The 26,807-nt window shown below is 37.2% G+C and overlaps 1 protein-coding gene across 5 annotated transcripts in view; it reads right to left on the bottom strand.

Moving 5' to 3' along the window:
* Positions 1-26,807, bottom strand: part of Ptprm (protein tyrosine phosphatase receptor type M) — an 825,932-nt gene that overhangs the window by 494,178 nt on the left and 304,947 nt on the right. For all 5 annotated transcript variants that reach the window (XM_076837052.2, XM_076837055.2, XM_076837053.2 and 2 more), the window contains exon 5: positions 11,353-11,468. In XM_076837052.2, coding sequence (XP_076693167.1) covers positions 11,353-11,468 — 116 coding nt within the window. The remainder of the gene's footprint in view (positions 1-11,352; positions 11,469-26,807) is intronic.

Genomic DNA, 26,807 nt, shown 5'->3' with positions numbered 1-26,807 from the left:
TTTCATTTCAAGGATTTCTGGGAGTTTTTTTGTTTGTTTTTTAAGAACCTCTATCTCCCTATTGAGGTCATATTTTGATTACTGGATTTGTTTATGTAGCTCCTTGTCGAAGTGATCTTTTCACTGCTTATATTTGCTCACTTATATCTTCCTTGAGTTCACAGAACTATCCTGAACTCTTTCTCTGTCATTTTTCCTGCTGCGGCTGCCAATGATTCTAATAACGTGGTGTCTTGATTTGTTTGGGGTACTTTCTTCCCTTGTCTTTTCATGTGGCTCATGTGTCTTCCTTTCCAGCTCTGTGGGTCTGGAGTATTATTGTTTTTACCCTATAGGTTTGTAGGGTAAAAACAATCTTTTAGGGTTCCAAGATCCCTCCTGATCTGATAACTGCCCCCACCAAATATGGCAAGAATGGTTATCCAAGATGGTGGTGGTCTGCTTCTAGCACCAGGGTGTCTGGTGAGGTGGGGGGAGCCAGATAATGGCATTGTGCTGTGGGTAGGTAGTAGCTGAGTGGCTTGTATGGGAGCAGAGCACAGTCTGGAGTCCTGCAGAAGTGCTAATAGGTGATTCTGCTAAGGCACTTGCAAGCTGTGTGTGGGTTAAAACTGCAGGCTTTGGCTTAGGGAGCTAGGAGTACTACTCAAACACTGAGGCTCTGAGCCCTGCGCAGGGGTCATAGCACTGGTGATTTCTGTGGAAGTTAGCTATAATAGGGGTCCTCTTATACTCTCTGAGGCACAGTATTCCAACTAGGTGAGACCTCCATCACAGAGCGACAGAGAATGCTGCCTCTCTCTGGCCCACCATCTTGAAATCCCTGTTTTATCAATAATTTTTTTTACTAAGAGAAGTAGGAGGGGGAGTTTTACAAGAGAATAAAGAAAAAGCCTAGGGAAAGAGGACAAGAAATGAAGATTTAGGGAAAAATTAAATTTTGACCATATTTTCTTCTAAAATTACTCTGACATGTGTCTGTTTTTGCTAGACCTTGCAACTCTTCGTAATAACTGGTTTGTAATAACTGGTTTGTAATAACTGGTGTACATTATGAAGCAACCTAAGAGACAACACTAGGTTCTATATATCTTCCTTCTTATCAAAGACCATACCACTAGATAGGAGCTGGGCACCTACAGCAATCTACCAGGGAGACAATGTAGCATTCTCTGTGCCTATCCTCCTGCTTCAGCCATAACCCTCTCTTTGAGGCTCACCTAGGGGAGACACATGATCTGTGCAGGCCTCAACAAGGGCTGGATTTTAGCAGGTATTAACAGAGCCTTTGCCACACACCGGTACTGCTTCAGGTACTGGGTTCTACTAGTGTTTGTAATAAGAGTATTTCACAGTAATATCACCTGGATTCCTTTTCTCCTTGTAAAAACCGATGCATATTATGAAACCATTATTCTGGAATCTTATTTCTGATAAACATTAAGCTCTGTTTGCAAAAAAAGAAAAACTATCAATTACATTGTGTTATGATGGACTCTAAAGTTCTGAAGCTAAAACAGATATTTTCACTGTCAATCTGAGAACATCTGTTAAAGATTAATATTGTTTCAAAGATACCTGGAAGAAAAATGTACAAACAACAAAATTTACTAATTTGTAAAAAAACAAAATATATTTATACACAACTATAGAGGTGTGGGAGGGAAAAGAAGGGGGCAGGGGATTAGCAAAGATGGCAGAATATGATAAACATCATCATCCAAAGTTCATGTATGAAGACACAAATTGGTATCAATATATTTTATATACAACCAGAGATAGAAAAAATTGTGCTGTATACATGTAATGCATTGCACTGTCATTTATTTTTTAATCAATTAAAAATAGATATAAACATAAATGTATCATGTATGTATCACTAACTTTCATGAATTGGATTTTGACTGTGTTAAAATTTCCTAATTTTTATGGGATCACACTTTTGTATTAATAAAATTGATATTAAATCTTAAGATCATGACAGCCAAGTGTGGTGGCACATTCCTCTAATCCCATTGACTTGGGAGGCTGAGGCAGGAGGATTGTGAGTTCAAAGTCAGTCTAAGCAACATAGCAAGATCCAAGATTCAAAATAAAAAATAAAAAAATGGCTGGCAATATGGTGCAGTGGTAAAGTGCCCCTAAATTAAATCCCCAGTATCCACCCACTCCAAAAGTTAAAGGTTGTTCCAAATTCAGAAGTTATATAATTGTATAATGTTAAAATGTAAGCCACTTAAACTTGGTAGGTAGGAAATGGTTCTCCTCCAGGCCTCCTCTGCCAATGATTTTCAGCTAACATGTACACATCTGTCAAAGTTCCCACTCATCCACTGTCCAGAAGACATCTCTACTGCCTCTGAGCCTTCTGCCATGTGTCCAGGAAAAGAACCATTTCATATTCCATCCACTCTAAGTGTCACGTGGTAGCCAAAAAAAAGATAAGTAAGGAATGGGGGAGACTCCACATGATCAAAAATGAATCAAAGTCCAGAAGTCACAAAATACCCAAATGGGGCAGGTGTAGGTGAAGAGGAGGGCAGGGTGGCCCATAGGCCATGTGACCTAGAACTGAGTGAGCCCAAGTCATCAGCAGAGTACAAATGTCTAGAGTAGATAGTTTTGGGTATTACTGAAAAGCTGAAATAGATGTTATATATATGAATTCTCAAGAGAAATTAATGAATTTAGAAAAGTAAAATTTGAAATATTGAAGAAATAATAATTTTAACACAACTATACATGGTTTAAAGGTCAATAACTCATAAAGAATAAGCAACTAAGATGTTGCCCATGAGAAAACAAAGCTATTTTTTAAAGTACTAAAGCATACAAAAAGAACAGAAAGAAGAAAATCTAAAATTCCTTTTACCCTCTGTGTGTGTGTGTGTGTAAAAATACACATATGTACTATAAGATATTCCAAAATGTAGGCTACAGTGTTCAGAAGATTAATAACAACAAGAAATGTGGTCACATTTGGGAAATTTATTTGAGTTTAAAACATTCATTTAACTGGTATATCACATGGTGAGAGCCCATATTTAACTATATAGATTGCCATATCTGACAACATATAGTTGGGATCTATAGGAACTTCATTGCCCATAAGTTTTGTACTACATGAAAGAAGTCCTACAAATGCTGTATTTTCACCATAAATTGTCTGAAAAGTGTTTTTAAGTACTTTTCAGGTATAATGCTAGATGCACACACACTAAGTTTATTTTCTTGTTCTGTATTCTATACAAATCACTCCCACATTGACACTAACCTGTATGGGCCACAAATGAGATGGATAAAATATAAGCAGATGGGACACATCTGTTAGTCATGAACATTTCTCCATTGGTGCCATCACCAAATTTATTTGTCTTATGATTTTATAAAGACTCTGGATATTATATTTCAAACAATCAAATCCTTGATCATTTTTCATAGGAGGGTTTTAGTTAGTTTTTGTGCTTCTGTGACCAAAACACCTAAAAAAACACAACTTAGAGGAGGAAAACTTTATTTTGGCTCATAGAACCAGAATCTCAGTTCAGGGTCTGTGTACTCCATTGCTCTGGGCCCAAGGTGAGATGGCACATCATGCGGGAAGAGTTGCTCCCCTGCTGGCAACAAGAAAGTGGGGTCAGGGGGCACAGGGAAGATGCACTCTTCCAAGGCATATCCTATAGTTACAACCCAGTCAGTCCATTCAAACTAGGATGCATGGATTAAAGTACAGTTTTCATAAAACTAATCATTTCATCTCTGAATATTCTTACATTAACAGGAGTTTGATAGGCACAACTAATATCCAAACCAAAAACAAGTTGGATCAATCAGTACATGTACACATATGAACATTTCTTCTATGGTCAGGTTGGCTCCTTGATGTCAATCATGTAAGCTGGTCATAGCTAACTTCTTCTAGCAAAGTGTTAAATGCACATTGCCCATTCATCTACCTTCAGACAGGAAAAGACAGTGAAGTATAGTAGAATTAATCAGAGGTAAGCAAAAATAGACAAGGAGTTGGATGTACAGTATCATTTACCTCTGTGACCCTGGACAATTGTGAATCTCAAACTCCTCATATATAAAATAGATAAAACACCATGGGGAGAATCCATGACACTTGATGCAAAATGTCTACACTGGGCTTAAAGGATGGTGATGTATGTAATGAAAATTATTGCAAATTACTAAAATCAAAAATATTGATGCCCCTCAAATAAAGGAAGTATTATGAATTTCTAAATCTTGCCTTACTTACGGAGACTCAAATCACAAAAAAAATAAAAATATTTCTTCTCATTCAGTTTTCTTCCTGGATTTCATAATTATTTTAAGGTCTCAAGTGAGTCTACATACAGACAAGCATTTTTAAAGCTGTTATGGCATAAGAGTATTATAGGCTGAATATCCCTCACAAAAATGCTTCCAACAAGAAGTGTCTCAAATTTCAGATTAGTTTGGATTTTGGATATTTGCATATACATATGAGTTATTGGAAATGGAAATTAAATCTAAAAATAAAATACATTTATATTTCATACATACCTTATTCATATAGCTTAAGGTAATTTTATATAATATTTTAAATGATTTTGTATATAGTACAGTGGTAGAGCATGTGCCTACCATGTATGAGGTCCTGGGTTCAATCCATAGCACCACATACAAAATACACACACACACACACACACACACACACACACACACACACACACATTGGGCTGAAGTGTGTTTCAGTGTAGATTCCTTGGCTAACATGCTCAATGCCCTTGGGTCTGAGTCCCAGCACCACTAACTAATTAACTAAACAAATATTTGTGTGCATCAAACTCAGTTTCATTGTATGAAACTTTCCACTCCAGGTGTAAGGTCAAAAAGTTTGAGGTTCAGGAGCATTTTGGATGTTAGATTAGATTAGATCTTGTACCTCTAGATTAGGGACACCTGGACCATGATTGTAGATTTCTTTTTTTCCACCACCCCTAAGGAATGGTCTGAGTCAAAGGGCTAGAAGTAGCAGGCCAAAGGGTAGGAGTGGCACTGGGAAACCTTCCTCTACTTTAAATCTTCATCCCTACCAGAAATCATTTGGTACAAATACAGATTAACAGAAACCACCTTATAAGTGAAGGGCACTGGTCTTCTTTCACAAGCTATTAATAAAGTAAACATCTCCCCACAAAATACCAGGAGACATAAATTATTTAGCAGTAAAATTATCGTAACATCACAAAGATTCAGAGACCAAATAGTATTCTGAATCCAGGACAAACTAAGTTTCATTTAAAAATCCAAAGTCATATAAATTCAATCCCTATCATCCCCCCTCTTGACCAGGCTATGTGCGTGGAAAGCTACAGGGACTACACAGTCACTGAAGAAGGACATGACTGGGCAGTAGAAAAAGAAAGATGCTAAGAAGTCAAGAGGGAAATAATTCATCACAGCTATAGTCCAAATCTAACAGAACAAAGAGACACAGACCTAGTACTTGGGAACCTCAACAAGAAATTGTCTTTGAGACTCCCAAATACAGGCAGTCCTCCATTTCTACATCAACCAATCACAGATCAAAAGCATTTGGGAAACAAAAATGCCTGTACTGAACATATACACACTGTTTTTATTTTGTCATTATTGCCAAAGCAATACAGTATAACACTTATTTGAATATAATATGTTTGCATTGTATTAGGTATTATATGTCATCTAGAGATGGATGTATCTAGTTTTATGCAAACACTATACCACTGTATACATGGGACTTGAGTACCTGAGGGTTGACCTAACCATGGGTCCTGAAACCAGTCCTCAGTGATACCAAGGAAACTGTAGAGGCATACAGGCACCAGTTGTACTTTACATCTTTTTCTTTCCAATTTGAAGCACATGTGACATTTTCCTTCCAACTAGTGAATTTTCAATCTTGGGTTTGAATGCTGAACAACAATTCAGACCAATTAAGTCAGCATTTAGAAATGAATAACCACTGCCACTGTAACAGCAAATAATTAAAGATTCGAAGCCATAAATAAATGCTCAAGGTTTAAACAGAAGCTTCCCAAGCCCAGGACATTTATTAAAACAAAAAGAGCAAATTCTTGTCTCTCAACTTGTCAGTAAAATTTTGGCAAAAGCTAAGATGACTCCATGAAGACCAAGAATTATACTTCACGCTGTGATCTCTCAGAAAACATTAACATCTATATCTATATCTATATAGTAGATTTTAAGTAGGTTATTTTATGCATTTATTGTAGGTTGAGGCTAAAAGTCTGCTGACCTTACATTCTGAGTTTTACCTAATGGTCACCAGGATGTTAGGTCAGATACAGAAGCTGAAAGTACATGACAATTAAGGAAAATAAAACAGATGAATATAACTCCACCCTGCCACCTACCACCTTTCCACAGTCATGATGCTCTCTACTTATCCATGTTTATACAATCTTTAGAATCTTTCTATAGAGGCACCTTCTTTAGAGAACTTCCGCTCTAAAGAAGCTTAAGATGAGGATGCCAGCATGGCTGGGTTCAGGTCAAAGTTCTTTTCATGTTTTCCAGCTGTGGCCTTATTGCAATGTCCTCACATGGCAGAGAAAGGCACAAAGCAAAAAAATCTCTTCTTAGAACAGCACTAATTCCATTAGAAGGGAGCCCCTTTTTCATAGCTGCATTTAATCCTACCTTCCTCTAAGAAGGCCCCCTCTACTCTCCAAATACCATCACATGGTGAACTAAGGCTTCACAGTATAAGTTTAAGGGGGCTCACTTCAGAACCTAGAAATAATCATGCTAATTTTGATAAATGGAACTTGTTGGTGGAGGAGATCTAGCTAGTAAAAAGAGTGTAGTGAGAAGAGGGAAAGAAATCAAATATAACTATTTATGTTCTAGAAAATTGTATAGAAAGGTCCAAATTTCACATGATTGTTACTAGTATCAATGTCCCTCATTTAACTAAGGGACCATGGAATTTTCCCTTGAAAAAAAAATCATTAAAAAAAAAATAGTCCCCTTATCTCCAGCTCTGTTGGAGAGTAAGTGCCTAACTTCAATCTTTAAAACTATAAACTACCTCCAACTAAGAAGGTGAATTTTTTAAAAAAATTTCCATTGGATAAAACCAACTAGAAAATATGGATGGCCCAAAATACCTCCAATCCCACTTCTTAAAAACATTCCACTACTATCTGTTTCAGTGCAGTTAATTCGGACTCAATCTGTCCTCTTATCCAACTTCAAGACTTTAATAACAATTTCTTGTTTGTTTAATTTTATGCCAGTGAAAGTTTTCATTTGTCACTTGTCAATGTGACATTTTGTTTACATGTTGCTCCAACTTGGATCTAGAATATTCTCCAAAGGCTGGCATGCTAAAGGCTTGATCCTCAGAGTGGTGCCATAGGAGGTTGTGGAATCTTGAAGTTCCAAGTAACCATAAGATGAGTAAGTATTATTTGCCAGGTAGTAGTACTGTACTGCCCTGTGCCCAAACCAACAGGGATAAGTAACATTGGACCTGCATTCGCGAAGCCATGAGCTCAAGTAAGCCTTTTCATCTTATTAACTGCTTATCTCAGGTATTTGTCACAGTGACACAAAGCTAAACTAGCCACATATAATTATCACCTACTTTACAATTACCATAGTCATCTTAGGAATTAATCACTTTATTATCAACATTTTCAAAATGGGGTCCACAGAAGTAGACTGATAGACATTAGGGAAACTACCAGAGGCCAATCACATGACAAAAGATGAACCTGTTAGGTAGGTAGGTAGTTATGAAAGGTGGGAAGAGGGACAATAAGATAGGATATAAAGTATGTACGTGAAAGACAAAGTCCATAGGTACCAGGACTGGGAAAAGCAGGAAGCCTAACAGAATAGACAAGTATCTGGACATGTATAATGTCCCCCACCCCTGCAATACACACACATACACACACACACAAACACACACATACTAACTTGTCAAACCATTCTTGGCTATAGTTAGCTATAACCCCTTAAAGAAACTACTATTTCAAAACAAAGTCAAAACCCTCTTCTGTGTCCCAGCCATTATGACATTTAAAAAGGAAGGACACAGAAACCAAACCACAAAATTACAATTATCTTATATTCGATAAAGGGGCTAAAAGCATGCAATGGAGGAAGGATAGCATCTTCAACAAATGGTGCTGGGAAAACTGGAAATCCATATGCAACAAAATGAAACTGAATCCCCTCCTCTCGCCATGCACAAAAGTTAACTCAAAATGGATCAAGGACCTTGATATCAAATCAGAGACTATGCGTCTGATAGAAGAAAAAGTTGGCTCTGATCTACATATTGTGGGATCGGGCTCCAAATTCCTTAATAGGACACACATAGCACAAGAGTTAATAACTAGAATCAACAAATGGGACTTACTTAAACTAAAAAGTTTTTTCTCAGCAAGAGAAACAATAAGAGAGGTAAACAGGGAGCCTAGATCATGGGAACAAATTTTTACTCCACACACTTCAGATAGAGCCCTAATATCCAGAGTATACCAAGAACTCAAAAAATTAAACAATAAGATAACAAATAACCCAATCAACAAATGGGCCAAAGACCTAAACAGACACTTCTCAGAGGAGGACATACAATCAATCAACAAGTACATGAAAAAATGCTCACCATCTCTAGCAGTCAGAGAAATGCAAATCAAAACCACCCTAAGATACCATCTCACTCCAGTAAGATTGGCAGCCATTATGAAGTCAAACAACAACAAGTGCTGGCGAGGATGTGGGGAAAAGGGTACACTTGTACATTGCTGGTGGGACTGCAAATTGGTGTGGCCAATTTGGAAAGCTGTATGGAGATTACTGGGAAAGCTGGGAATAGAACCACCATTTGACCCAGCTATCGCCCTTCTCGGACTATTCCCCAAGGACCTTAAAAGAGTGTACTATAGGGATACTGCCACATCAATGATCATAGCAGCACAATTCATAATAGCTAGACTGTGGAACCAACCTAGATGCCCTTCAATAGATGAATGGATAAAAAAAATGTGGCATTTATATACAATGAAGTATTACGCAGCACTAAAAAATGACAAAATCATGGAATTTACAGGGAAATGGATGGCATTAGAGCAGATTATGCTAAATGAAGCTAGCCAATCCTTAAAAAACAAATGCCAAATGTCTTCTCTGATATAAGGAGAGCAACTAAGAACAGAGCAGGGAGGAAGACTATGAGAAAAAGATTAACATTAAACAGAGACGAGTGATGGGAGGGAAAGGGAGAGAGAAGGGAAATTGTATGGAAATGGAAGGAGACCCTCAATGTTACACAAAATTACGTATAAGAGGTTGTGAGGGGAAAGGGGGGGAGGAAGAAACAAGGGAGAGAACTGAACAACAGCAGATGAGGTAGAGAGGAAGGATGGGAGGGGAGGGGGGATAGTAGGGGATAGGAAAGGTATCAGAATACAACAGTCACTAATATGCCATTATGTAAAAATGTGGATGTGTAACCGATGTGATTCTGCAATTTGTATTTGGGGTAAAAACGGGAGTTCATAACCCACGTGAATCAAATGTATGAAAGATGATATGTCATGAGCTAACGTTTTGAACAACCAATAAAAGAAAAGAAAAAAAAAAGAATTTAAAATATCTGAGAAGTGGGATTAGAAGAAAAGGTGAATCACACACTGCAGAAAGCTTTTAAAGCAGTGATTATGAAACTTTTAGAAAGAGGGAAAAAACTAAAGAGGAATTTGAAACATACAATTTCAGCTGTCTGCATACAGTCCTCTTTCCTGGCTAGGCAAGTCCCTAACAGGGACAGGATGTGAATAAACAGTGACATCAGGGAGAAGGGGGAGGCACTCTGGGCAGAGGCCCTCTCCCCCAGTGTATTCAACCTGGCAACTGTTTGCAGGCTAACCTTGGGAGGGCCCATTCTCCCATTTCCTCAAGGAAAGGAGAAACAAAAACAACCATTTATGTAAATTACAATGATTAAAAGGGATAAGGTATTTTAAAATAATAGTGTCACACAAATGTATTACACCACAATCATTATGTCCCCAGCAGAAAGGAAAAGTAGGATAGGAGGTAGAGAGGTGATCCTTACAGAAAAACGTCAGCACAAGATCTGGAAGCTGACATAGCAAGAAATGGATGTAGAGAGAAGTGCTTAAATCTGAAGGTTATGAAGCTAGCTCTGTGGCTCTGAGGCAGAGTGCTTGCCTAGCATGTTTGAGGCACTGGGTTCAATGCTTAGCACCCTGTAAAAATAAATAAAATAAAGGAATTCTTTATATCTACATCTACAAAAAAAAATTTAAAAAAAAACGTGAAAGTTCATCTTAGTAGCCAACTCAAAATTTAAATAAAAATAAATAAATGGATTGGAGGTGTGGCTCAGTGTAAGCGATTGTTCTGACCATGAACAAGGCTCCAGCACCATGAAAACAAATAAAAGTAAAAGTCCCACAAAAAGCAAACCAAGGAAAGAAAAAGGGGGGAGGGGTTCAGTCAAGATGAGAAATGAGCACACTACAGATTAATGCTTAAAAGGGAAAAACAAATTTAAAAAAACATGTAATTGGAAGGCACTGGGTAGAGGGAACACCTCATAAAACCTAGAACTTAAGAAGGGGGTAACATTCTGATAGAAGGGAACCAGTCATTTTAGTCTATTCATTCTGCCAGAATTCCTAAGACCTTGCATAGACACGTAAAAACTACTTGCAAGGCAAAATATGAGAGATGGAACTTGAGAAATTGTAAACAAATTCACACAAATTATGTTAATATATGTGTGTGTGTGTGTGCATACACACTTACACACATATAAGTTATATGTATTTTACATGTTTGAAAGCAAAATATATGTCATTAATTTCTATGTTTGGGGAAATTGCTAGAAAATTCAAATTACAAAAGCCTAAAAACTCTTTTTGTATGCACATTCTTGTAAGTATGGGTGCTGGTTTACGCACATGCTTGTGTATAAGTTTGTGTGAGATTCTCTAGATTTTGCTCAGGAGGATGAATCAGAGAAAGTGCTGTATTTTGAACATCTTCACAGTGTTCTGAAATAATTTGACAATATGATCTTCCAAATGAGACAACTAAGCAAAAGCAAAGGGGGCAAACAGAAATTCATAAAGGATGTGTGAAAAGAAAAATACCTAGTTTATGCAGAACACCTAAAAACCTGGCCACTTATTGATAAAGACGAAAGTCCTGAAACAAGTGTCCAGACACAGACTTTTTCACTGATTCCTCCCTCCAGGGCAAATACTTTCTCCCTGATAGAACTTCACTGGACAGCTAAAATTGTGGTTACTATACCTGCAACCAGAGCTTGTCACCAGCCACGGTCCTGCCAATGGCACTGCACTGGAAGGTGGCAAACTGGCCAGCGTTCACTTCTACATTCTGAATCCGCAGAAAATGGGGAGTTCTGGCTACATGAAAAGAAAGAAATAGATATATTAAAAGTGGAGTTCTGCAACTACTATGATCTTTTTCAATCTATCTGTAATTTGGGGACTTTCCATTTTCTTCACCTTGGGAGAAAATAATGCTTTTGCTTACAAGAGCTTTAAAGATTTCACTGTAATTGTGCAAGATAACATGGAACCTTCTGGGTGTACGCTTTGTAAAAGACTAAAAAAGCCAAGCAATCTGGGATAGAACCAAAAAAAGAAGATATTTTATTGTTCCTGCTGTGCAAATTATCATAGCTCAGTAGTCATCTTGTAATAACATATCTGTATTAATAAAGATTATGCTGAAGCCTAATTGATGTTTTGAACAAAAACATATTAGATATTTATACTAGCAACATGAAAAGAACAGTAAGAAGTTAAATGATGTTGTCAAGGAAACTTTTAAACCCAAATACAGAGCTGTGCATAATATATATTTTAATACAACTAATTGGAATGCAACATTACTCATGTAATATTTTCCAGCTACCACAAATAATATCCCTATAGACACATTTTGTGAATGATTCTGTGACTGCCATAGTGTAGCAATCTGCTGATTCTTATTTCTAATTCAAGAAGTAACAATTATTTCAAATGCTAAACAACATTGTTTCATGATGTACATTGTGCCTATGGAATAGCTGTTTAAATACAGGGCAATTTTATTTGACCTGGGAAGCCCAGGCCAATTTCTGCATCACACTGAAAACAAGTGTACGGGAGCTAGAATGAGAGATGTTGTGCAACTCCTTTTAGGAAAACATTCTCTTATCACAACAATTAGTAGAGTAAAAGAGTAGCAAGTCAGGTAGAGGGAAAGAAAAGGAGTACAACAAGATGTCATGATTTTCTGGAGGAAGGAGGGATACAACTCAATAAAAACTAGTATAAAGGCAACCCTTGTTGGGTTCCCTTTCACCTTGAAGAAGCTCTGTATCTTTTCTTCTCACTTGAATAAATCCTACTCTTTTATGCTCAAAAGCAAAACAACAACAACAACAACAAAACACACACACACACACACACACAAAAAAAAAAAAAAAAAACTAGTATAAATACCTTAGTCTTCATTGCTAATGGTCTTCAGGCCATATCCTAATACTTTCAAGGAACTGTGTCCTATTATTGGTATCCAATGATTATAAACTCACACTTAGGTGAGCCTGAGAAGAACATAATTAGGAATGGAAGTGGGTTACAACCAAAGAACAAGTAAAAATTCAGTTTAATGTCAATGACGCACTATAAAATCCCATTACTAATTTGGAGGCCACTAATAATTTAATGTATTCCTGATGTTTAGCATTCAAAATGTTCTGCATAGCTTCTGACAAAACTATGGTCTCTCTTTTTTTTTTTTCAGAGAGAGAAGAGAGAGAGAATTTTTTAATATTTATTTTTCAGTTTTCGGCAGACACAACATTTTTATTTTATTTTATATGGTGCTGAGGATCAAACCCAGCACCCCGCGCATGCCAGGCATTACCGCTTGAGCCACATCCCCAGCCAGGGTCTCTTTTTTTCTTAATGTTAATATATAATGCTAAACTCTATAAACTATTTCACTGATTCAATTCTCATCATTTCTAAGAAACCAGAAAATACATTGATTTTAGAAAATGGAGGAAAATAACATTTGTTGAATACACACATGCCATATATCTTTCCACTAAATACTTACAAATGTTCTGGGGGTGGGAGGTGTTTTCTCCATTTCATGGGTGAGAGGACTGGTGGGAATGTCGATAAAGAGTGTTAGAAGGAGAATGCAAAAGGTTGGCCAGTTCAAAGCCCAGGTATAGGCCACTAAGCCAGGCCTGTCTAGGTCTTCTCATCACCTCTGCCTTCCCTATTGATCTTCTGCTCACTGGGGGTACCTCCTTTGTTGTAATTTTAGCTTCTTTCAAGATGATTCCTCAGTGCTATTTCTTCCTTGAGGCTTCTATGAATTCTCTCATTTTGATGTTCATCATTCTCCTATCACAATAGCAAGGGCACTCCTTGTGACAACACCTGATATTAATGCCTCACATAGAACTGATACTTTTTGGCATCAATAAATTTAATCTATTTTAAAGTTATTAATTTAAAATTAATAAAAATGTGAACACATAACCTTAAGGACTATTCAGTTGAGATTTTAACTTCTGCAGCAGAATCACACTACTCTACCTTCCTACTTCACCTCAGACACAAACTTTTACTCTATAAAAAATTCTACTGGACAAAGAACAATCATTTTAGACATCCCTGAAGTTCATAAAGATCTGGAAAAATTTCTGCAATTTGACTAAATTAAAAGGACTGCATTGGAAGTCAAAAGGCTGTTTTCTGGGCTGGGGATGTGGCTCAAGTGGTAGCGCGCCCATGCCTGGCATGCGTGCAGCCCGGGTTCGATTCTCAGCACCACGTACAAACAAAAATGTTGTGTCCGCCGATAACTAAAAAATAAATATTAAAAAAATTCTCTCTCTCTCTCTCTCTCTCTCACTCTCTCTTTAAAAAAAGGCTGTTTTCTTATCAAGAAAATCTAAGCAAAAGTGAATACTGCTCCTCTTCTAATTAAACATAAATATATATACAGGTTGAACACCCTGATTTGAAAATCTGAATATTTCTGAGAGCAGACATGACACCACAGGTAAAAAATTGTACACCTCATGTGATCATATTTCACAACATATGCATGCTAAAAAAATGTATTGTACAAAAATTACTTTCAGACTATATGTATAAGATTTATTATAAGACATAAATGAATCCCATGTTCAGGCTTGCATCTGATCCCCAAGAGATCTCATTATAAATATGAAAATATTCCAAAATCTAAAAAAAATCCATAAGTCCAAGTATTTTGGGTAAGGGATACTCAACAAATTCAACTATTTCAGTACATGGGTCATTAATATGAAATTTGCTCAAATTTTCATAAAATTAATCTAAGCATACCATCCTAGCCATGTGGACATCAACCTACATGATGATCCTTAGAAAAAAAGAAAAATGATGGCAGTGAAACTCCTCTATTTGTCAGTGTATTTGTACACCAACAGATTTTTAACACTTTTATGTAAATTGTGCATGTCTGGTCCCAGCAGATAAGGTACCCTGCAATCACACAAAGAGTAGTACATACTCCTGAGGGACTGCTAGATCCACTTCCTGTCAAGTAGGGGGCTGACAGATCTACTTCCTGAGGAACTGTCAGGTGCACTTCCTGTGAGCTGAAAGACTGCTAGATCCACTTCCTGAGGAACTGTCGAATGCCCTTCTTGTAGGATGAGGGACTGCTAGGTCTACTTTCTATTGACTGAAGGATTGCTAGATCACTTCCTGAGGAATTGTTAGATGCACTTCCTGTAGGTCGATGGATTGCTAGGTCCACTTCCTGTTGATTGAGGAACTCCCAGATCCACTTCCTAAGGAACTATCAGATGTACTTCCTGTAGACTGAGGACCTGCTAGGTCCACTTCCTGTTGATTGAGGGACTGCTAGATCCACTTCCTAAGGAACTGTCAGATGCACTTCCTGTCAGCTGAGGGACTATTAGATCTACTTTCTGCCTACAATTCCAGGAATCAGAAGTCCCCATAACAAGTCCCCCAAATCACTCATCTTCTCAGGCAGAAGGCTTCTGCCCCCAACCTGCTAAGAAAACAGGTGTCCTCAGATCACCAAAAACTGAAAACTGGCCTCATATGCCTTCTATCCTTCCTCTTCCAAATTCACCTCCCAATAAGAATAGATGCTTCTAGCCATACAGATCCTTTAAAAAAAACTTCCCCAAACACTTTGAACATTTTCCTTTCAAAGTCAATTTTCTGTGGCCTTTTCTCTTTTCATCCTTCTTACTAAGTCTCCCCTAATGTTGAAGACCTTGGATTAGGACTTGGCCGTTTCACTTTTCAGAGAACAAAACCTCCTAGTAGCTATCTTATGCCACCATAATGTCAACAACCCACAACTTTCTTCCTAAAATCAAAAGAAACAACAAAAACAAAAATCTTATTTCTGAGGTGCTTAGACATAGAGAATCTATAAAAGCCTACACTGGACTATCCTCCAGCCAGCCATGAGGTGGGTCATTGACCCTAAGTAAGGAGATGCTTCCATCAACAATCCACCTCCAGATAGGGTCCTGCAGCCCCTTCAAAGTCAACCTTGACATCCTGGTACATTACTGGAAGGGAAGCATGCACATCAAGGGAAGCAATAGAAAGCTGACAAGCTCAGTGTGACAGAGGATGATAAATACAATGGGGAATAGTTGTCACATGAAAAACTGGGTGTTCTTGTTTGGGTTTCTGTTTGTTTTTTAAAGAAGATCTTTCAGTGTCATGAAGGGTAAACAGGCACATGGGAAGAATACAAGCAGTGGAGAATGATAACTGGCTTTAAGTTTATGAGAAGGACCAACATGAAATAACATGCAGGTGTGTATTTCTAAAGGTGAACACAGTTTTAAACACTTAGAGACCATTGTATGAGCTGGCCAGTGAGATAGCCATTGACTAGAGAAAGAAGTCATAGTTGCAGGGCAGAAATGTGGATGGCCTGAACACCCCATTTTTAGCTGGTATCCTACTAAACATGGCCACTGTCACAGGGTTCATCCAAGTAAAGATAAATAATCTCAACTTAAAAAGTCCCATGTTGTCTTTTTCCCAATTGCCTTTGTGTATTCTGCCTCTGGCAATAGGAGTGCCTGCTGTCCTCCCTCTGGGCTATCTACAGGTATGGGACTGTATCTTGAGCACCTCTGGGGTCACCTTTTGCAGGGATGGGTAAGCCACAGAAAGACCTATGGTTTAAGACCTTTGAATGGGTACACTCTGTGTAGCTGGGTTAGAATCCCAGACTTCTTAATGTGTCAAGGACTTCTTGGACTGGGAGTTCCTAGTCTAGGCTTTGATTTCCAGGACTCTATACTCTGCTTGCTTGATCATGTTATTCTCAGGGGAACTCTCAGTTGACTAAGCAACCCCCTTCCTTTAAATACCTGCTTACTGTATGCCCCTTCGTTATACACTAGCTCCAGCATACTTAGAACTTTAGAAATTCAGAACTTTGGTTCTTAGATAAGATAACTAAAACCTTCCAAGATGTATTCCCTAGTCTTTTCTCTCCTCACCAGCCCTTCAACACTCTACTGGTCATCACAGTCTCCCTTGTTCCACTTCAGGGGTTCTTAAGGGACTCAGGAACCCAAACAGCAACCAACTGAAGCTGGAAAAAACTCTAATGGAAAATAAAATGTAGTCCACAGCCTCGATGAAATTACATGTCAGGATAAGAGAAAATCACAAAAGTATCCTCCACAAAAATTGGTAAAAGCTTTGGCCCTCATATTGAGCAAGTAACAATTTATTTCATCTGCCAGAAGCACAATTTAGATAAAAATATAAGTGAGGCAAGACAAGAAGCAACTGTGTTAAGGCCCGACTTATGGCTAAAATTTTAGAATAAAAGCTGCAGAACTCTATTTGCATCTGTGTGCACATAAGGCACATAAATACCTATGAATATTATGTGTATGTGATATTTTCCTACTTCTCGGTGTTGGGACTATTTTTTTTTTTTTTAATTTTGGTGCAGTACTGCGGATCAAACCCAGGTCCCAAATCTTTGGTTGATTAGTTTAATACTGTTGGTTTAATTAAAAGAAACATCCATCTTCTGAATTATCAGCAACTTAAATTTACTAGTTAAATAAGCTAAAGCTATATATACAAGACTTTATGATTATAAAACCAATGAACTTGATTCTAATCAAATTAAGTCATTCTGCCAAGAACCTTTATTTCAACAATCATTCCCTAAAAATATTTCTGAAAATTATTTTGTTAACTTTCAACGTGAAAGTTAAGCCAAAGATAATCATTGAGTATCTTGTTTATTTTTAAGTAAAATACTGAAGTATTTACAATTTTTTAAATATATTTTTGGCTTCTTATCCTTGCAAAAAGACTAAATATATTTGGACCTATATAATAAGCATGTTCTTTGGCCACATTAAACTTTGTTTTTTTAAAACTATGAACAAGCATGTAGCTCCAAGGGGATGTGAAGATATATTCATAAAATTATATGTGAAGTAGATTCATAAAATTTCCTCATATGCACAGAATGCTGGAATATGAAAATGCTTCACAGTTGTCTCCTTTCTCATTTGCTTTGTAAAATAAAGGTTGCTAATGGGTTGTTTTGTTGTGGTGTTTGGACAGGCTGGCCTGGAGCTTTCAATCCTCCTGCCTCAGTCTCCTGAGAATTCAGGATCCCAGGCATTGTGGACACCACAGATTACTAATGGTAAAATTATAATCAATGTATGTAAGTAAAAGTACTAGAAAAATAAAGAGCAATGGGAAACAGTTTTGAATGAAAAATATACACAGAATGAAGGACATGTTTTGTTAAAGGAAAACAAATAATTTTGTCAGAAAATAGAATTTTGATTTTTTTAAAGGTTAGATGAGAAGAGACTAGGAATAGGAAAAACCCAAATGGATACAGAAATTTAAAATAGGTGTAGGGAAAAGTGATCATATATTATATGGTCCCGCTGGCTAAAATCTGAGTGAACTTATTTTAAAAGTTCTTTTAAAATAAGCTATAATCTTGCCAGTACATGGATGTAAAATGAATGTGATTCCCTCTCTTCTTTTCCTTTTTTTTTTTTGGGAAGAGGTGGGAGGGGGAGTACCAGGAATTGAACTCAGGGACACTTGATCACAGAGCCACATCCCCAGCCCTATTTTGTATTTTATTTAAAGACAGGGTCTCACTGTGCTGCTTAGTACCTTGCCATTGCTGAGGCTGGCTTTGAACTCTAGATGTTCCTGTCTCAGTCTCCCAAGCCGCTGGGATTATAGGCAGTGCCACTGACCGTCGCTTTTGTCTCTTGGATTATTGGTCTGTTGTCAGTAAGAAATTGAAAAGAGTTTCCTTTACCTTTTTAGTGATAACCAAGAAAAGAGCTTCTTTGTCTTGGTCAAACAAACTTCTTGTGTTGTCTTTACTGAAACATTTAAGGAAACCAAATTTTCTCAATATTAAAAGGGCTAAGTGTTTTTTTTTTTTAATTTTTTTTTTAGTTGTAGTTGGACACAATATCTGTATTTAATTTTTTAATCTATGTGGTGCTGAGGATCAAACCCAGCACCCTGCATGTGCTAGGTGAGCACTCTACTGCTGAGCCACAACTCCAGCCTCAGGGCTAAGGGTTTTTGATTCTCTCAATCAAGTTACCTCTCACATTTGTAAGTCTTATATATTGCCACTTTGGTTAAATATATAACAACTGTGCACTGTTTCCTAGAGACCCAAGATCCTATTTCATCAACAATTCGAAATTCTTTTTTATATTTTTGACAACTTCTGATATTTGTACTTCCTAAAATCAAATATGAAATAAAATACTAATCTTAAACTGATTTGGAAATTCCTCAGAGGGTCCCTGAAAAATCTTAAAAGGTTTGTTCTTCCACCTTACAAAATGAGAAGATGAAAATAACAATGACAATTAGGTATATTTGATATGTTGACTTGCATGAGAAGCATTATCAAATAAGAAAAGTTTAATCTCCTCCCTTGGGTTATATTTTCATGGGTTAATGTCATTAATGCAAATATTTCAGGAGTTATGTAAATGCCTAGAAATCACCCAATATTCTTGCTATACGTATGTTCTCATTCTGCCCTGGCTGATAGCAGACAACAATGGTATAAAGTTATTATTCATAATTCTAGTTATTATATAAAGGTTTTAAGTCAATGAAACTTGTTTATAATACTATTATTTTAAAAATACTACTAATAATGCACTATTTGTATAATACTGTCATTAGATCTTTAGCCATGTCCCTTTAAGTCTTTTATCATTCATAGATATTGTCTTACAGTGATGTGATCCTGTTTTAGCAAATACGTGCAAGATACTAAGACAGAGAACTTCATCCTAAAATAAAAAACAAATTGCAGTTTTTCTGAGATCCATAAAGAAGACTCTTCCAGGTGCTCTGGAGTACCATCTTTGTTGGCACTGATGATTCCATGATAGTCACTGAACTGAATAAGGATTTCCAGATCTATAGTTGAGAAACTGGTGTGTTCATGTAAAATCAAAACAAAATCAAACAGAACCAGAATTAACTGAATGAGACTGAATAAACTAATGGATGATGATGACAGCTTTTATGCTCTTTTTGTTTTAAACATTGCTATTCCATTAATGTTCTATTTCTGGAAGTCAAGGAAGACTTTTCTCTTTTTATCTTAAGTAACCTATAACTCCTAGTTGGTACGATTATTAATTTGTAAGCAGAAATGAAATACTTTTCTTCCCTGTCTAAAACCTTCAAAATTTCAGAAACTAATATTGAATATTCTTAGATTTTGGGTCCATATAATTATTTACCTAGGTTCAATGAGAATCAGTCCTCTTTATAGTAAGACACATTGAAAACATTGCTTACATAATCAGTACTTTAGAATGTCTTATCTGAAAATAATGTGCATAGAATCAGATGTGATGAGTTTTAGGAAACGAAGGATGATTTTATTTGACCAATGTTAATAAAGCCCTCTTGGGAAAATGAACCTCATTATAGATGAGTAAGGAAGGTCACTTCCTGGCAAGTCCAGGAAACAAGATACAGGCATTTCAAGAGAAGTTTGGTGCTAAGTCTTTCACATGGCTTCCTAGATTAGGCAAGCTTTTAAATATCCAGTCTGATCCAAACAACTTAAGTCAGCGTATTATAGTGATACATGCTTACCCATGTTTTTAGCAGCAAAATTCCCAATAGCCAAGTTGTACAAAAGGCCTAGGTGTCAGTCAACGTATGAATGGATAAAGAAATGTGATACACATACACGATGAAGTTTTATCTAGCCATAAAAAATGAAATTATGTCATTTGCAGGAAAATGGATGGAACTCAAATACAGTATGTTAAATGAAATAAACCAGGCTCAGAAGATAAGGGTTGTATGTTTTATCTCATATAAAGAAGATAGAAAGGGAAAAGGAAAAGAAAGAGTTAGGGAGGGGAATCTTATGAAAATTGGAACAGAATGAGTAGAATAGAGGAAAGGGACCAGAGGGAGGGAGGAATGAAGGGAAAGGAAAGGTACTGGGGAATAAAATTGGCCAAATTATGTATGTGTACAAATATGTCATGAGGAATACCACTATTACACATAATTATAATGAACCAATTTAAAAAAAACTAAAATGCATACAATCTCTGAGATTTCTTGTAAAAAGTCCCAACGAAGCAAATTTTAAAAGGTCCATGTGGAGAATTATCTTGCTGCATTTATATGATTTATTCAGTCGAATTTAATTGGACTTGACTTATTTTGTATGATCAGAAATGAAATGACTGTGGTGAGAAATTTCAATGGAAAACAACTCACCACTGTGGGTTCTCAGATTCCAGTACTATTCATTGTCTTTGAGATATTTTTCACCTATTTTTAGACTGGTTCTTGCTATCTTGGGCATTTTGTCAGTAACATTTCCAATTTTCCTCACACCTTACTGATTTGGGATCACTGACAATTAAAACTTTCATTTTTCCAAAACCCTGTGAACAGAAGCTGGACAACTCAATAGAACTTCAAAGGATCCATCATCAGAACAGGATGTACAGCTAGAAAGTTCAATGGAACACCTGTTTCCTCCACGCTGTGCTCCAGGAGAGAATCATGACTAGGACACTGCACTTGCCACCATCACCAAAGATCCTTCAAACCCAGCAACTGGCAGTGTTCTCAACTAGCTGCCCTCTGCTCTCAGGAACTGTCCAGTCTGCTCCAACCATTAACCTTTACGTTTTGTTTCCTCCTTCTAGTATAAATTCTTCTCTCTTTTTTATAGATCTCTTTCCTGGATATTTTTAATTCTAATGGCTCTCCACAGCAATAACCTAGCTGCTGCTGCTACTTTTTATTTGGTGAAACTTCCAGAAAAATTTCAGATAGAGAAAATGTAGGAACCCACTCAGACCCCCAGAGCTGGTATAAAAGTTATTTTCAAGTTAAAACATTTGAGCTAAAGAAGATAAAGAAAGAAATCTTCTCTTGATGTCCCTTGATTGACTAAAGCAAAGCTAGCCCAAAACTACAGTGGCCACTAAGCCCCTCATAAAGTATTTCCTGCTAATTAAGCTGCCATGGTGATAGACTGCCCATTCCCATTGAAAATCAAATAATCCAAAAGAGCCTTCTACCCTTTCCCAGTGTATGGAAGATTCTGTTGGATTACTTGATTATAACTCTCTTTTTTGTTAAATTTAGTATATAAATATTTACCTCTAGTTATTTAGCAAGTTTGTCATTATTAGGGGCTTCTTGCCCATGCATAGGGGAAGCAACTTTGCTTTTTCTTCCATTAATGAATCTCTTTGTCAGTTGGTTTGCAGGCCCCCAAGCACTGAACCTCATAGTTAGAAGAAGAAAAGTTTTCCTTGTCACAGTATCTAAATAGGTATGTTTATGCTTCATTCCATATGAGGATTATATGTGGAATCTAATCTCTCCTTTAGTATCCCTATGGATCATTAAAGGCTGAGCTAATCCTGCACATTCAGAATGGCACATTGCCTCACAAGGCTGCCCTCACCTATGTGCAAGACCCCTAGTTCTGTTCTCCTCTCACAGCAGGCCTCTATATCAAGTTGGGTCTCTAACACCAAGTGTTTCACTATGGACCCATCTTTCATGATAATCTATGGCTTGAACATATGTTAGGAGCTTGGTCTCTGGCGGGCAGTGTTGAGAGAGGGTATGGAATACTTAGAGGTGGGGCTTAAGGGTAGATCACTGGGGGAGCTACCCTCTGAAGTGATGAAGGTAGCTCTTGGGGGACCCCTGACTCTCAAAAAAGTGAGTTGACAAAAGAGCAAGCTTAATCCCTGAATTACTCTGGGGTTTCCCATTAGGTCATGCTATGTCTTAATCTTCCATGTGCTCCCTCTATGATGCCATTAGGCCCTTGCCACAGGACAGAGTAATGAGGCCACCTGATTTGGGGACCTTCATCTCTCAACAGTGAACTAAATAAAATTCTTTCTTTTATAAAATTGGCCTTCCTTGAGGCTTTCATTATAGTAACAACAACAAAACGACTAAAACACTGGTCAACAGGGTGCTACACTTGGGGATGTTAATCTGCAGTTGGTTAAGACCAGGGCAGTTCCGAGCCTGTGGTGAAGGGTTGTTTCACGATTTGAATATAATTTCTGTCATGCCAAAGGAGTTTTAAAATTTATCAAGTCTCCCCTAAACATCCCCTGCAAAATCTTATGTGCCCTAGGCCTTGATTTCTTACCTTGAACCCACCTGTGTGTCCCTTCTACCTGTGCCCTAGTTTAACTGTGCTTCTCCCTCTCCCTTCCTGTTCCTCATCTTCCTCCTTTCCTTCTTTCTCTCCTTTTCGAAGTATTCCTCTTCCTCCTGTTCCTTCTCTTCTTCCTCCTTGTCATTTTTTTTTTCACCATTGTAACCAAAAAACCTTACAAGAACAATTACAGGAGGAAGAGTTATTTGGGGGCTCAAGGATTCAAAGGTCTCAGCCCATAAACAGTTAATTGCATTGTTTTGGGCCTGAGGGGAGGCAGAACATCATAGTGGAGGGGCATGGCAGAGAAAAGCAGCTCAGAACATGGTACCAGAAAGCAGAGAGAGACTAAGCTTGGCTCATCAGGGACAAAATATATGTATCCCAGAGGCACACCTCCAATGAACTACCCCCTCCAGCCACACCCTACCTGCCAACAGCTACCACCCAGTTAATCCCTGTCACTGGATTAATGCACTGATTAGGTTAAAACTCTGATGACCGGATCATTCCACCTCTAAACTTTCTTGCATTGTCTCACACATGAGCTTTTGTGGGTAAGTCACCTCACATCTAAACTATAACACTCCTTTTTCTTCTCTATCTCATCTTTCTAATCTCTTCCCCTTGTTAAGAATATCAAAATCCCTCTTGTTCACTATATGCAGGATAACTGAGTTCTTTTCACTTTTCCCAACTAGAAAGGCCCAGGATACTGGTAAAAAGGAAAGAGCTCTGCATGCCTGCCTCCTTCTCTACAATGCAGAAATGCAAAGGTTTTCCTGCTGTTAGGAACTTTTCCTTCCCTACTACAATCATCAGAATGAGATCTGCAGCTCTTCAAAGGTTTCCATGCTATCAGAGTGACACAAAAGGAAACCCAAAACTGATTTAGTCTAGAGCATCATAAACAAACTTACCATTGATTAAAATAAATTTCAAATGAATTTCAAATCTCAAAAACTTTAAGTTCATTCTGCATTAAGCATTTGAGGAGTTATTTTGAAAAATCAAGAGTGGGCTACACATAATGTTTTCCTTTTAAAAATATTATGTTTCTAAACTGAGTGAAAAATCATTTATTTTGCTCCAAATATGAAATAGCCTCCTATACAATTCATGGACACTGACTTCGTGTTACATATTCCCCCTTCCCTTAAGATGAATATGTTTTAAAGGAGTTCAAAATATTTGAAATCATTTTTATTTTTTCCCTAAGAATTGCGATTTTTTTTTTAAAAAAAAAGGTTTTTCACATTTAGTATTTTAGTAAGAAGACTTAAAATGGAGAAATAATTGTTAATCATATGTTCATTATTTCTAAGATGTAACTTCTGAAATGTGTATCATTGCTGCACTCGATTTTGTTTTTTTCTTAAACGGAAAGCATTCTGCAAGCTGTGGGGGACACACATGGCATTGTGTCCTAAAGCTTGGCTGGGGAGTAAAATTTAGATTCATACAGGCTCACAGTGAGGGAGGGGATTCACAGAGATTATCTATTTGCATTAGTTGAAGAGGCAGATGGGAAGCCAAATCTTGAGAACAGTAGAAAATGGGGAGGGAATGTGGGTAGATGGTGTGGATAAAGGTCAAAGAAACCCCTACTGAGCCCAAACAGAAGGCTGGCAGCACCTGGTAGAAGCTGCCTTCTTACTGCCTTGGTATAGGTAGTTATGTTACCCATGGCTGCTCGGGAGACCTGGAAACTGGAAGGATTTCTGGTATTACACAGCACTCCCAGAACAACTCTTTGCCATTGTAGAAACTACATATCCTCTAACCCCTTAACTATCATTATCCTTCTGCCTTTTTCAGAAAAAAAAAAAAAAATGCACAAAATACTGTCAGCATTTTTCCTTATCAAATGTTCACTTAAAACTATTGGAAAATTTCCTGACCATGTATCACTGGTTCTGAACCAAGAGTAATATAGTTCCACGGGGGATTTTTTTGTTTTGTTTTGTTTTCCTATTTTTTTCCCAGGGCTGGTGATAGAATTCAGGGCCTCATGAATGTTAAGCAAGTGCTCTAGTACTGAACCAACCCCCATCCCCCCACTTGCCAAAGGACATATGACAATATCTGGAGACATTTCTGTCTTGTCACAGCTGCTATGGTGATGGTGCTTCTGGCATCTAGTGGGTAAGGGCTAGGGATGCTAAACATCCTAAAATGTGTAAGATAGCACCTGTACAAAAGAAGTACCCAGCCAAAATGTCAACAGTAATCACAGTTGAGAAACTCTGACAGACATACATGGGAACACAGGTATGGAATCTGTTGCTCTGAACACATGGCTTTCTTTCATTATATCTAATGCCAAGACAAAAGTGCTCATAATTAAATACTTATGTGCAGTTTTTATTTTTCCTTTCATCAAAGTTTTAGAAACTGAATTACAGAGACCAAAACCATTCACATTTTAAAAGACTTCTGACACTATTGTCAAACTGTTTTCCATAAAGCTTATCCCAATTTACATGTCCAAAACAAGGCATGAGAGTGCTCTTTTTAGTACACTTTCAATGAACTAAAGAGAATTGATGAAGCTCATGAATCACTACACTACCAATATTGTCTCCAGAGGGTTGTCTCTTAAAACACACCTTAAATTTTGAATTTGGGGGCCAAAAATAAAGTTTGTGATATTTGGGTCTTTTATGTTAGCCCCATACTTAAATAAGACATGATGCATGGGATGAAAGCCATCACTTTCCCATTAGAATTATTGTAGCCTACTCAAAGACTTTTAGTGCACATACTTGCATGGGAATGTTAAGGATCTAAAACATTTTATGCCTCCACTCAAACTAACTGTATTGTGTGAGAGAACCTCCAGTGGAATCCACTGACTGGCTTTAGCCTGGGAAATACTGTTGTGGAGTTAAGAAGCAGATTGCCAGAAAAAACAATCATCTGGCTAAGATAATAAAGCCACACCTTTAATTGAAACCAGATGAAGACATACAAACCTAGCAAGCATATCATCTTTATAAGCAAATTATCCATTTTAAATGAAAGACAATTGACAGAAATGGAAGACAGTGACTAACCTGCCAGGGTAAATAAGACACTGTGGAATTCTATTCAATTGTAAAACATTAAGATCAAACTTTTTGCTAATGATATGTATAAGTTTCTTTCAGTAAACATCAGGTTTATATAATTTTCCAAAGTTTTAAGATGCATGAATTCTCCCTAATGCTATAAACCCTAGAACCATTTTCATTTGGCAAGCAGCTTAGGCAGTTCAAGCACAGTATTTTATGATTTGGATTTCAGGACATTTGTGTTCAAACATAACAACTTCAGCCCTTTGCTAGATCTGAATACAAGCAAAAGTTCCTAAATATAAGTATTACTGAAATTTTTTAAATTTATAAAATAGGAAATTTTTTAAAAATTTAGTTATAGATGAACACAATACCTTTATTTTATTTATTTATTTTATGTGGTGCTGAGAATTGAACCCAGTGCCTCGCATGTGCAAGGCAAGTGCTCCACCACTGAGCTACACCTCCATCCCAAAATACGGAATTTTTTTCAATACCTGTTTCATAGGGCTGGAATAAAGTTTATATTGGACAACGTGGGCAAGGCATCCTATTTGCCTGTTACTTAGCACTTGAAATTGTTCTTTACTGTTTTGTTTTGTTTTCATATCTCTCACTAGAAACTGGAAAAAAGCCCAAGAAAAAGATTTCTACAGCCAGAAAGTTTACAGTCTATGTTGTGCTATACACCCTAAACCATGCCAAACTAATTTAATTGTAACACCAGGTATTGTAAGCACATTTAGAATGGGAAATTATCTATCTCAAATTCAAAATGAGACATTCTCTCTCCCTCTCTCCCCACCCCCTGCCCTCACTCTCTCCAAATTTATAGGCCCATTCATCTCCCTGGATACCCTTGCAAAATGCTATGCCAGCTTTCTTCTAAGATCTGAAGGAGTTCTACAGACT

This window comes from Callospermophilus lateralis, chromosome 17 (genome assembly GCF_048772815.1).
Source record: "Callospermophilus lateralis isolate mCalLat2 chromosome 17, mCalLat2.hap1, whole genome shotgun sequence".
NCBI classification, from domain to species: Eukaryota; Metazoa; Chordata; class Mammalia; order Rodentia; family Sciuridae; genus Callospermophilus; species Callospermophilus lateralis.
The sequence above is the reverse complement of the archived record's forward strand: the minus strand, read 5'-3'. Positions and strand labels throughout refer to the sequence as shown.